Source organism: Hirundo rustica, chromosome 2, assembly GCF_015227805.2.
Source record: "Hirundo rustica isolate bHirRus1 chromosome 2, bHirRus1.pri.v3, whole genome shotgun sequence".
NCBI lineage: Eukaryota > Metazoa > Chordata > Aves > Passeriformes > Hirundinidae > Hirundo > Hirundo rustica.
In genome coordinates, this window is record NC_053451.1 from 53,302,083 (window position 1) to 53,315,216 (window position 13,134).

The following is a 13,134-nucleotide window of genomic DNA, read 5'->3' on the forward strand; positions in this document are numbered from 1 at the left end:
TTCTAGTATGAAAAATTTCAATTTTAAGCTTTAAACTTACAACAAAAGCATTCAAGAGATAGTAATGAAAAGCACCGATGTTTGTACCTACTGCTTTACTGTCCTTACCCTCTTTTACAACTGCATTGACTCTCTTGCACTGTTTTTTATTTGGAATGCCTAAGACAAGGAATAACACCACTCTATATGTTGGGAGAAAGGACAGAAGGGAGGGCAGGGGACTGCTGTGGAGCACTCCATCAGCCCTAAGTGCAGGTCACTCACAGGGAACGTGAGGAAAGTGAGCATTACTGGAGGATGCTTTTACAGCACTGCAGAGCTCCAGCTGTGCACCCAGTTCACAGCATCCTTTCCCCCAGTTTGGTAAATAAGAACTCTGTACTTTTGGACAGCCCACACAGCAGTTTTTCACAGTGCTCCGAAAGACACCAGTCAGAAGAAGCTAGCTTCCACTTAAAGCTCCTTCATCTGCCCTCCAGAATACTACATGCCCATGACTTTGCCACATGCCAAAGCTTGGTCCCAATTGTTTGGACAGCTAGCCAAGGGCATCTTTCAATGCAATTGTATAATTTTTGTTGTCATTACAATGGTCTCCCGCTGAAAGAAGTCTGGCTGTGGTAGCAACAACCTGCCAGAATAATCTTTGTAAGATTTCACACTTTAAAATATTTAAGGAAAAGTCCTTGTTTTCACTGAAGAGCAAGAAGAATTACTTGAGGGTGCTATTCAGATAGTTATTTATTTTTAAGTGTTTTTAAGCCAGCTTGGGTTGTGCTGTTGGCTTGTCAGCCATCGGTAACACAAAGCTAAGTAGAACGAAAACATCAGTAAAACAGATAAGGAATGAGAATACAGTTTTAGTTGGATGTAGGGTTTTTTATAGCAATTCAGTAATTTTCCAGAGCATACTGGATCACTTAAAATATAGTCTTGCTTGAAACAGAGAACTACATAAGTGAAATAATTATCTAAAATCGATGTACATAGTAATATTCAGAGATACGTATATGCAGAACTGTTTGGAAGCAATTTTCTAAATTATGGGCTGCCCTTTAATTGGAAATAAGGTGAAAGTTGATGCACCTGAAGTTTGCAGTAGAGATTTAGCTCTTTAACTGCACCTTGTAATTACTTGCTGTGCCACGCTCTATAAAGTTCATGAATAATAGCTTTTACTTCTGAGTCAACAAGTTGTGAATGTCTACAGGACTGGCTCACCAAGAACCAGTGGATATTTTAATCATTCATCTCACATCTTGGCTCCAGTGAATTTAATACTTACCTTCACTGTGTTACCCACTCACTGCAGTGTTTCTACCTGGGCTGGTTAGCTGTCTTATCAAAAGAAGAAATGGTACTAGAAGCCACAGACAAGAGTCTTTACTTCTACTTGAACCAAGTTCATCTAAAAGACAGCAATTTCAAGGTTCTCTACATCTTTTAGGGATCCCCTGCTCTGCAGCAGAGATGGAGGATGCACAGAGGAATGAGTACCATACTTACTACTCAGTCATTACTTACAGTCAGATTTTTCTCACTTATACAAGGACAGCAAACTCCATACTATTTTGTCCATTTCTCTCTTTTGTAAGAGATCTTCAGCTGCTTGATGCAAGAACTACCTGCTACAGCTCATTCTGTAAGTGGGGATTAACCACTTCTTTTCCCATGTTTTCCACATCGTACTTATTTCTGCAGTGCACAGCTTAATCCTTCAACATGGTTTGATAATGTACTGCAGCTTTCAAAACAACACTGGATTTTAAACTAGGAATGAAATTTTCTAAAACAAATGATTTGCTTAGGAATTAAGAGTCCCATTTTCAGAATTTCTAATCCATTCTGCAATAAGAAAGTAATTTGCAAACCTACTTCCTTCTTAGTACATTCTTGGAAAAGATAAGTCACCATACATATGATGCCCCTCAGCTTGTAGACAACTTGCAGTGTTTCTGACTTGAACTTAGGATGTCTAACTTCCCTCCTTGGCAGCTGATGGTGACAAGAAGGTGTTTTTTCATTCTACACATCTCAGTGGCAGATGGGTGAGAGCTGCTTTCAATATGTATGGATTTGTGCATGGACTACTTGAACAAGACTGATTGTCTCTGACTCCCTGCCTAATTTTATGTGACTGAGGATGAATATAATCCTTTGGCTTCTTATACAATCAGAGGAAAGAACACTTCTGTTGTACTCAAAAGTTCTCTGGGTGGCAGCTTAGATCCATGAGATGGGGGCTCACTCAGCCATAGGAGGTTGGCTATACTGTAGATGCTTACATATGAGCCAACCACCCAGCTTCCTTTCCTAGTAATAGAGAGGAACAGGTAATTTTGTGCACATTTCCACCCATCCTACTACAGATACCTAAACCAGGCCTATCTTCCATGATGTTCATTAAATATTATGAAATATAAATCTTACAAGAGAGCACAGTTCCAGATACTGCTTCTAGCACAACCAGTCCCTTGATGCTCATGGAAATCTGTTCATTTATCTCGTTCATCCCTCTGAGCAAATTTACACCAGGACAAGGTCATGACACTGATCTAAAGGGGCAGTTTATGCAAGTTGCATTTTCCACCTAACGATTGCATAAGATCTAGACTAAATTCTGTGCCTATCAGTGGTGGCTTCTGTAGCATTTCATTTCCACAGATCATCTGGAAACACCACCGTTCAAAACCACCTTGTGAATGCACATCACAGCTTTCCCTTGACAGCTCTTATACTCACCATAGTCACAGAGCACTACTAACAATAGATTTGAAAAATCTTTCAACATCTGTTTCATTCTGACCAGTGAGATCCCGGGTCCTTTTACACCTCATGTCCTTTTTCAGCTCCAAAATGCCAGCACGTTTTCCAAGAACACCTAAAAATTAAAAAATTACACCTAAAAATTTAAAAATTACAAATTTGCTTCATAAAATACAAGACATTACACATATGTAAAAATAAAATAGTAAATAAATAGAAAGACATACCATTAATAAGTTTAAAAATAAACTAATATAAAAATAAACTAGTAAAATAAACTAGTAATTAACATTTCTCTCATTTACTTAACAATTACTAACACTTTATCAATGCATCTGAATAAGCACAGCTACAACTCACTACTCACTGTACAATAATTTTCCATCCTGAAATGCAGCTCCTGAGCCAGAACAACAAAGACAGATAACAACAGTTTTATCTTTGCACTGCAGGAACTGCTGCTGTGGATACCTTATATTATGACCAAGGCTCACAATAGCAAAATAATGAGTATTTTATACAAAATATAACTCTGAGCTCAGCACATACCAATACTGGAGATTTATTGCTGGAACACAATTCATATCGTTTGTCAGCTGCTTTCAAGTATGAAAGCAGCTCAGCAGCAAAACTTTTTTGGTCATGGAACTCCTCTGTTATTCAGGTCTAGTAATACACTTAGTGATCTTTGCAGATTTATAAAAGATCTATAACCGCCTTTTATGTCATTCTGACTGATCAGACGGAGAAGGTGTTAACTTCCACTTTTTTCCTCCATAATTTTTTAAGTTTACATTCAGTACAGCCTTTGCTAAGCCAATAGTAATAGACTTCGTTTGGCAGGTTTCCCAGTTTTATGTCCATGTGGTTTAAACTAGTTTTTATGAGTCTTGTAACAATTACATAAAATAGGTTGGAAGCACAATGATAGCAGCAAAACCAGTTCACTTCAGAAACATAAGTAGGAGGGAATCTAAAAAGAAATTCCACTTCTATTTTGAAATTAGAGGCCATTTCAAAATATAAGAATTGTTCTCCCGAGTTTCAGAGGAGCACCCCTCGGTCAGTGTCACTGTGCTTACTGTCACACAAACACGCAAGAAAGGTCTTGATCCATTAAGTTTACAACCTAATTTTATGAGAGAAATCTGGAGCAGGCAGAAGTTAGGAATGAGCAAAACTGTGGAGGATAATGGTAAAACAGGAACCGAGTATGGCAAAAATCATGCATGTCTTTAGGAATCACAAATAAGGTATTTCAACAATTACACCGCTTGGCTTGTCGAACTAAGAGGCAGCAGATGTGTTACTTGAAAGCCTTTTAAACTGCTCTCTGTGCCAAGTGGCTGGAGAGAATAATTTCTAAGACGAGACTAGCAGCGCAGCCTTCCTCAGTAAAAGCCCATTACAATAATAGCTGCACATATCTGACAGGAATAATCATCATCTGGCCCAGGAACTTGACAGGGCTCCAGAAAGCATTAGATAGGGACAGTGATACCGCCACCACCCTCAATTTCACTTGATACGCTGTAAATTACAGGAAGACAAACCTTGTGCCTCAGGAGAGGGGCGGCTGCTGCGGGAGGGCGGTGGGGAGCCAGCCTGCCTCCAGGGACAGCCGCTCCCGAACTCCCGCGGCTGCCGGCAGCAGGCGCAGCATCACGGCAGGAACACCGTGCCTTGCCGGTATCGTTATCGATCACCACTCAGTTAACCGAAACAAAGAATCAAAGTAGGCCAAAGAAGAAAAAGCAGGCTTCGTTTAAAAAAAAAGAATCGCGATAGATGTGTTGGCCTCTAGCCTTAACTGCTCAAAGAAAACAGAAGATAGGTAGCATTGCTGTAAACTGCCCTGAAATAAAGTGGGGGGGAAATTGATCACTACTGTGATTGTGCTGGATGACTTTAATGGGTCCGTTCCATTCCTAGCTTTCCTAGCTGCAGATTCTTCAAATGGCTTTTACAAATACTTCTTTCAGAAAGTCACACAGATAGATGAAATACAAATAATCCTAATCACAGTCTAATGAGCGACACACTGCATAAAGGAAATGAAGCCATGGAAGGGAGAATAAATGCTCAGGAAAAAAAGAAAAAAAGCCTGTGTAGGAGAGCACTCTCGAGGTAGTTGCCTTACATCTCAATTTGCACATCAGCCCAACCGAGGAAAAAGCAGCGTGGTTCATGAGACAGGGCGCCAGCGGGAGACACAGGCACCAGACCTGACTTCTGTTCTTATTCCTGCCACTGCCAGACGTAATGTCAGCAAACTGCAGCACTAATCTGCTCCCCTCCTTTCCACCCCATTTTTCACGCTCTGTATTTATAGTAAAGACTTTTCAGGACAGAGACTCTTTCTAACCAAGCCCGTGGATGGAGCCAGCCCAGTGCCAGAGCCCTTGGGTGTTTCGGTAACACCAATCATTCGTCATACCAAAAACCTCCTTCCCTCTCAGCCCTTCCTTCTGCATTATCTTAGCTCGCTTGGGAAGATTGCGGCGTGCAGTGCGGGTAACACCCAGGCTAGAACTGGAGTATTTGAAACTGCACCAAAACTAACTTCCAATTAGTGAGATCAGGTACCTCTGGAAGCCTAGCCCGGGGCTACTTCACCCTCCCTCTGCACGCCTCTGCAGCAACTGGATCGCAGCAGGAGCCCTCCCACCTCACACACATACAGCTACTTCAGGATACCGGCTGCAGTACAGCCCTACCTTTGAATAAAGCTCCAATTAAAGTGCCCCATGAAGCCTCCCTGAGCTTTTGCACCCTTGCTAGCTGAATCCCAATAGCACCTCTAAATGCAAGGACTGCCAGCCCTTGTGGTAGTGCCCCCGTACTCCTCTCTTTCTGCACAGGTTTGTTCCTCTCCCCTCCTTCACTTTTCCTTCCTTTTGCCTCATCTCAGTTTTGGACAGGCCTTACACTGACCTCTGAGCTCGGTTCAGAATTTTCCCCTCTCCTCTCTGTCTTCTCTAAGCCAATTTCTTTCTAGATTTCTTCTCATTTTTAGCTCTTCTTCCAAATTCTCCATATATTTGCCCCCTGCTAAAATATTTTTCCTCATTTCACACTCATATGAAATTTTGCTTTTTGAAGCAGACAGTACATTTAAATAGTTTCTACTCTATTCAGATCTTCTGCCTCAAGTTCATTGACTTAATGAGATGAAAAATGATGGAAAGGAGAAGGCTATCAGACTTCAAATAATTGGCTTTTTTAATTTATTGCTCTCGTGGATAAGCATGAACTGAGGCTCTATTGTGTGAAATGCAGCAGAAGCACAGCAACATAAAAAGATGCTTTCTTCTTCCAAGAGACAGTGTAATGGACTGATTGGAAGTGGAAGACTTCCTCTCCAAAGGGAATTTGAAATGACAGATGAGGAGGGCATAAGCCATAAAGCGCTTTGGAAGTGAAGGCCAAGAGGCTTGTGTGCAACACAACTGACACGGGAAAACTTGGAGTCCCTGCTCTACAGCAGATTTCCTGTGCTATCCTGGTCACATCTCTTAGTTTTCCTGTGGCATAGCTCTCCACTGGAGATGGTATCTCACTATCTAGTACAGGGGCTACAAGAATAAATCCTTATCAGCTGTGAGGTTTGCAGGCACCACAGCATCATGAACCATGTAAGAGCTGGATGTGAAATTTGAAATTGTACTTACAATATTTTTTGCAAATAAGTAACAGAATAGGCTATAATACTGCCTAGTAGAATCACATACATGAATCTATTAAAAAAATTTCCCTATTTCCCTACATCGTCAAAACCATAAAGTATACTGGAATCATTCTGGTTTAAAAAAAAAAAACCACCACACTAAAATAAAACAAACCAACAAAAAACTCCAAGCCAACTGGATTTATGACTCCTAGCATTTTTGCAGCAGTATCCAAGGCTGCAGCGCAGACATGACATTTCAGACACCAGCCACCTCTTCTGAGAGCTGTCACCTGCTTTAACAGGTACCACCTTCACCAACTGCAACAGCACAGCATTCAGTGCCTAGTCCCCCTTCGTTTGGGAGATGAGAGGCAAATAAGCCTTGTAGTTAAGAAAGGGCCATCAGGAATTAATCAGACACTCCATGACCAAGCATGGAGTTTAATGAGAACACAAATCCATGGCACTCAAAACCTCTGTGTTCTGGAGCCTCATTCATGCAAAGGAAGTGCCACTGATGGATCCCATATTTTGCCTACCCACAAGTACCCTCAGTCCTCTTCCTCTTTGCAAATTTCCACCAAGAGCTGAGCCCTGCCCTGCCCTAGCTCCCATCCTCCTACAGTAACAGGCCTGTTCTTGCTCATCTCTCCTGTGAGCACAGCCCTGCTCTCTCCTTGTCCCGCCAAACTCAGGACGCAGCCATGGCACAGAAACCCCCCTGACTTAGGGTACACGTGAAAGCAAGGTGGGAGAAGGGCTTGGGGAAGGAGTGAGTGCATGTGGGGGTGGTATGGTGTCAGGCTGAGGAGTGATCCTCTTGGAAGCAACCTGCCCCTGCCCCAAGCACTGCCCCAGGCAGCAGCACCTACCCCAGGCACTCAGACAGACCCAGGAACCAGCCAGGTCTGGATATTTACTGGAATTAGGGAGAAAAAAAAAATCTTTTATAGCTGTTCACTAGAAAACATTTTTCAGTTGTATTTGCAACCCAAAGTCTGCACAGTTCTGGCTATGTATGAGAGGCTGACAGCAAAACAGGCTACAGACAGAAAAGCCTGAAAGTCCCTAAATCCTCCCTACATTTCACAAGCAGCACTAACAGCAAAAGGAAATGTGTATCTGCAGCATTTCCTCAAATGTAAGGATTTCTTCATATTTTATCTGTATGTTGGAAAAGAGATTAATTATTTTCAACCATCATACGCTTATTGCAATGGGATTAGGCAGCTATTGAAGTGTTACCACCTGCTGGGAATTTCAGAACCTCCCCTATAATCATTCCACTCTCACAGTAAAGAGAGAACACCTCAACTATGCATCACATTTTATCAAAATCTAATCACTGCTGACCAGCGAGAGTGGTCAGGGCCAAAAATATGGCACTTCTTGGAAGATACTGAGTTTAGCCAGGAAAGTGCCTATGTGATGTCTGCCACAGCAGGGGGCTGGAACTGACATCCTCAAAGGCACCTTTCATTCTTATTTACACATCTGACAGTTTTACATTGTTATCAGGTAATGACTTTATTGAAATTATGCATCTAAATTCACTAGGTGGAAACTGACAGCACCAGATCCTCTGTGTGCAAGAAAAAAACCCAAACCAATAATTAGCTGGTAAAGCCTATTTTCATTAATATTTGGGATCAGATCTCACAAAACCCTGGGATTTCTCAGCTCCTTTTTATATTAACATAGCAATTCAAGAGCAAGCTGGCCAGCAACATCTGTCCTTTGAAACCGAAGGGCTTACAATAGACAGAGTATAGGGATGATATTTACTTTGGAAAATGTACAGTGAAAATAAGTTTATTAAGAATAAAGAGATTAGGGAAGGTTATTTTCAAGCAATAATAAATAAAGAATGCAAACAATTAAATACATTACATGAGAGCTTATGGCATAAGGGAAGGAATGCAGTTATCCATTCCTTCCTTCCCCCTTCAGAGTTTCCTTAAAAATATATATACATACTGTCCACTGTTCCTGGAATTTCCCTTTTGGTGGAGTTTATAATGCAGATCATTGTATGAAGAACATATATGGCATAGCTGATACAATCAGAAGTTTCTAAGAGAAGCTGGTCTGAAATACCATTAAGTCTCAGTATTAAAAAGAGAATTGGTACGCTTTCTCCTACGCTTTACCCTGGGTTTGCCGCGTATTCACGCGGTTTCGACGGGTCTAGAGATTGATAAAAGGTAGAAACCACCAAACATACTAAAAAGCGCTAAAATTGTTCCTACCTATTACGGATTCGGGTGAGGAACCCGGGCAGTCGCTCCCCGTGCCGATGCTCCCGGCACTTCGAGAGCGCTGGAGCCCCGGTGCTCCGGGCGGGACTGCCGCTGCCTCCGGGGCAAAGGCGACCCCAGGGGATACCCGGGCAGGGGCAAACCCGGGACCCGCCGGCACACGGGTGTTTTAGAACACCTCCAGGACCGCGCCTCACGGCGATCACGGCGCGATCCCTCGGCGCCGCTCGCTCCGACCGACGGCTTTCCCCGCCCGTGCCCGCGGCTCCGCGCCGACAGCCGCCCCGCGGCCGGCTCCGAGCCCGGGGCAGCCCGGGCTCCTCACCGCCCCATCCCTCGGCACCCAGCCACCCGCCCGCGCCCCGGGACCCCCGGGCTCGGCTCCCCCTCCGCCCGCCCCGCGCTCACCTCCACGTCGCGGGCGGAGCGGCCGGCGGGTCGGGGATAGAGCGCGGCGCTTCCCGCGGAGGAGCCGCCGCCGGCGCTGCCCGTGGCGGCGGGCGGGCGCTCGCTGCCCGGCGGCGGCGGCGGCAGGAGGGTTAAATGGCGGCTGCGGGCGGCTGTCAGCGGGCGCGGGGCGGCGGCGGGCGCCGAGCGAGGGCAGCCCGCGCCCCTGGCGGCGAGGCGCTCCCGGCCCGGCCCAGCCCGGCCCAGCCCGGCCCGGCCCTGCCCCGCCGCGGCCGCACCGCCCTCACACGCCCGCCCGGCGGCCCTGCGGGAGAGGAGAGCCGTGAGGGGTGCGCCCGACCCGTGTGCGCCCCCGGGCTGGGCCGGCGGCCGGCCCCGCAGCTCCCCGCACGGTGCGTGAGGTTTGTACGGCAGCCGTTCGGTCTGGAGCATTCGGTCTGTTCAGCCTGGAGACAGGAGAGACTGAGGGGAGGCCTCATCGCAGTCTACAGCTTACTCACGATGGGATGCGGAGGGGCACGCAGTGATCTCTTCTCTGTGGTGACCCGCGATAGGACCCGTGGGAATGGGCTGAGGTGGTGTCAGGGGAGGTTTCGGTAGGATGTCAGGGAACAGGAACAGGCTCTCCAGGGAAGTGGTTACAGCGCCGAGACTGGCAGAGTTCAAGAGGCGTTCGGACAGTGCTCTCAGGCACATGGTGTGTACTTTGGGGACGGCCCTGTGCAGGGCCAGCGGTTGGACTCGATGGTCCTCGTGGGTCTCTTCCAACCCAGCATACTCCGTGAAATTCACTCCCCTCCCGCTGGGCGTTGGTACGGGCAACCTGCCCAGGCACGGGCTGGCACGTCCGAGCCGGGCTGGTTGATGAGTGAGGAAGAGAGCGGCGGGCAGGCAGGAGGCCGCTCTCCAGAGTCAGCGAGTCAGCTTGCAGCGGTGGGGACGGAGCATCAAACAGCAAGAGCAGCACCGGCTCCTTGATGTGCACATCTGCAGCTGAGGGTCACATGTATGTGGGTATTTGTCATGTCCGGTGTTCGTGGATAATGTTCAGGGGCTGTTGTTACATGATGAAAGGATCCTCGTGCAGAGACTTCTTTAGGGAAAGCCCTTTCAATCCATTTTTACGCAACAGACTAATTTATCTCAAACTGTTGTTAAATTTATTTGCATGACATGAAGTCTGTGATTTAAATACAGACCAATGGATACCTACATGCCCACGAAGATAGGAAAGGATTTTAAGGAGCCTTTAATCAGACAGTGTTCCATGTAATGAATTTTCCTGCTTTCCCTTATTCATTTACGGTGAGCATGGGCATGACACAAAGGCCCAAGAGGAAGGAATTGCCCGCTTTTGGTGTTCAGAATTAAAAACAGACTAAAAGGTCCTTCCTCGTTAACTTGTATCACCTATATGACTGAGAAAATACAATCCCCACACAACATGGGTATCTCTGCCCCAAGTGAGTGTTGAGACCAAACACCTGCTTAGGGTTGTTGCCCACTGTTGTCACTGGACTCTGACCAACCTGCTGCTAAACCCCTTCTCTGTATGCTAGCTGGGGCCTGCGGTGGTTAATGCTTCACAGGCACACTGCCATCTGCAGTTCTGACAAAGCCTTTGGGAGAGCAATATAAACCCTTGCTGAGGAACTCAGACTGTATTCTGGACAGCAAAAAGGGAATTATTTGTGTATCATAAAGATTTTCTGGGCTGTTTTTAAACACTTTATTTTGAACAATCCAAATTCTAAATATTCTCCTTGTTTGTTTTAATAGAAGTGTGTACAATTGAGGGGTTTTAACTTGCCTGTCTTTTATTGTAGGTAAAATTTTGTTTGATGTTTTGGAGGATACAGACATGTGTATTCAGCCTAATAAGTGAAGTAAAGGATGCTGCATTTTTTCACAGGGCAACGTCATGACCTGTTACATGTCTTGTGAAGAGATTGGGCAAAGCTTCCTTTGAATGCTGAGGAGCTTCCTGCATCCATGTCTGGTCCTGGTCTCTGTGACTCTGGCAGCAAGAACTCAGCTTCAGGCAGTGCCACTGTAGAGGTGCTAAGTGCAGAGGTGTGCAGTCTTGCCAGGAGCATCGTTCCCATTGATCATGGAAGGTACCAGCTGGCAGAAGTGAATGCACTGTGGCACCGGGTCTGGTTTGAATGAAACAGGAAATAAATCACACATGGTAATAAAGAAAACAATAGTGTAAGTAGATTCCAGATGATGGAGAAGCTCAGAGAAGAAAAAGAGTGAGGTGAATGAAACGTCTGCTCTGAAACGTCTGCTCGAGTCCAAGACTGAAACGCCAGTCTCCCTTGCTGCCTGTATTTAACATCTGAAAAATCTTACATTGGTGAATCTATTGCCAGGCTTTTCTCCACCATGAGCGCAATCTTTTGTACATTTAATCACTAGGGAAAAAAACCCTTCTTTCCTCTGTTGTAATGCAGAGGAGAAAGTAAAGAAATCCATGCAGCAGGAAAGTGTCTGGAACACATGGCAAGATGTTTTACTTGTATCACAGTCTTTTTCACTTATTACAGTCCCTTTGATCCAATGGCCTTGCAGTATTTTATGAGTTACAAGTGATCTTTGATCTTTTGTTTCCCTATGCTGATGAAAAAGGCTTTGCCTTATTTTTTTTTTTTTTTCCGACAGAGTAAACTGATTTGCTGAGATTATGCTCAAACTGTAAAGTCAGAAACAAAGCCATGACAGCAGCTCAGGTCACTGCATTCCCCCTCAGTGCCTTCTTTCAGACCTATATTGCCTTTGTGTCAACACTTCCAAAAGGGGCCAGAGTCCAAAATATGGTGATTAGAAACAAGTCGCCCCTATGATTTTATGGTAGAAATTGTAAAGACCCCAGATAACAGGAGGGTGAGCACAGGATAAATAGACAGGCTACTTCATTAAACCCTTTGAAGCACAGTGGATTACGTTTGCGCATAATACACCTGCTGTGATGCTGAGGACTAAGATCTGTCTTTGTTAACATGCCATCTAAATTTCATCAGGAACATATTTTTCATTAGACTACTTCAACGGAGCTGGCCTCCGAGGCATCTGGCTAGCGCTGGATAAAACCCTTGCCATTAAAGTTGGTCTCCCTGGAGAGCAAGAAACTAATAACAGGAGGGACAGGAGAACAAGGGAGCAGATGAGTACCCGCAACCAAAACACTGAGATCTAAATTAAGTTGGACACTGAAGGATACAGAGAGAGTAACCTTTAATTGCTGATCTCTAGCACCAGCTGCCGGCGTGATAAGAAAGCGGGGAGCGCAGACAGATCCCACCTGGGCACAGATCCCAGGTAGCTGCTGGGCTGAGGGAGCCTGTGTGGCTGAAATATTGAAGACAGCCATGGCAGGAAGGTCAAACAGGAAAAAGCTTCATGGCCTGTAAAAATGGGATTATGTGTTTTCCAGCTGCTGGCAGCTGTGCAGAAATCATTTGCACGTGTGGTGATTGGCGGTGCTAGAGGCTGTGGGCAGCTGCCTCTGCTTAGCCAGGCCAGAGCAGCCAACTTGACTGCAGCCAGGAGCTGAAACTGGTCTGCTTGATTTTACCCAAACCAAATTAAGGGTACTTACATAAAGGGAACAATCTCCAGATTGGCTGTGTTGGTGGTTTTCAGTGGGCATAAGGTGGTGTGCTAGTTGCTGGCTCTGTCCCCACTGCCGGCACAGTTGGGCTGGGAAGAAAAGGTCTTTTTCGTACGTTGGCATAAAGACAAGATCATGTAGTAGCACATATTGTCCAGAGACCACCAGGTGTGAAAGCAGAATGGCTGGCTACTAAATTCCCTCTCTGCTCTGTGTAGTGGGGAGAGATGTAACATTGTATGTGATTTCTGTTTGTGCAAAATATGCTAAAAGCCTTCTCTTGCTGATATTAAATTGACCTCAAGCTTCCTAGGGGAAGCAGTAATAATAAGCAGGCAAGCCAGAGAAATCTGTTTGCCCTCATCCACACTGGCAAAGGAGATTTAATTGTGAAACCCCCAAAGCAGTGCTGGCTGGGA

General features: G+C 45.3%; 1 protein-coding gene across 3 annotated transcripts in view; it reads right to left on the reverse strand.

The window, feature by feature from the left end:
- The window catches only part of THSD1 (thrombospondin type 1 domain containing 1), a 30,142-nt gene extending 20,949 nt beyond the window's left edge, over window positions 1–9,193 (reverse strand). The window contains exons 1-2 of one of the 3 annotated variants that reach the window (XM_040055369.1): window positions 9,103–9,193; window positions 2,743–2,881 (exon numbers count right to left, since the gene is read on the reverse strand). In XM_040055369.1, coding sequence (XP_039911303.1) covers window positions 2,743–2,800 — 58 coding nt within the window. In that variant the 5' untranslated portion in view covers window positions 2,801–2,881; window positions 9,103–9,193. Of the gene's footprint in view, window positions 1–2,742; window positions 2,882–4,319; window positions 4,412–8,685; window positions 8,774–9,102 lie in introns of those variants that run through there. The other 2 variants (XM_040055370.2, XM_040055371.2) reach the window with 2 other exon arrangements.
- Between the last annotated feature and the right edge of the window lie 3,941 nt (window positions 9,194–13,134).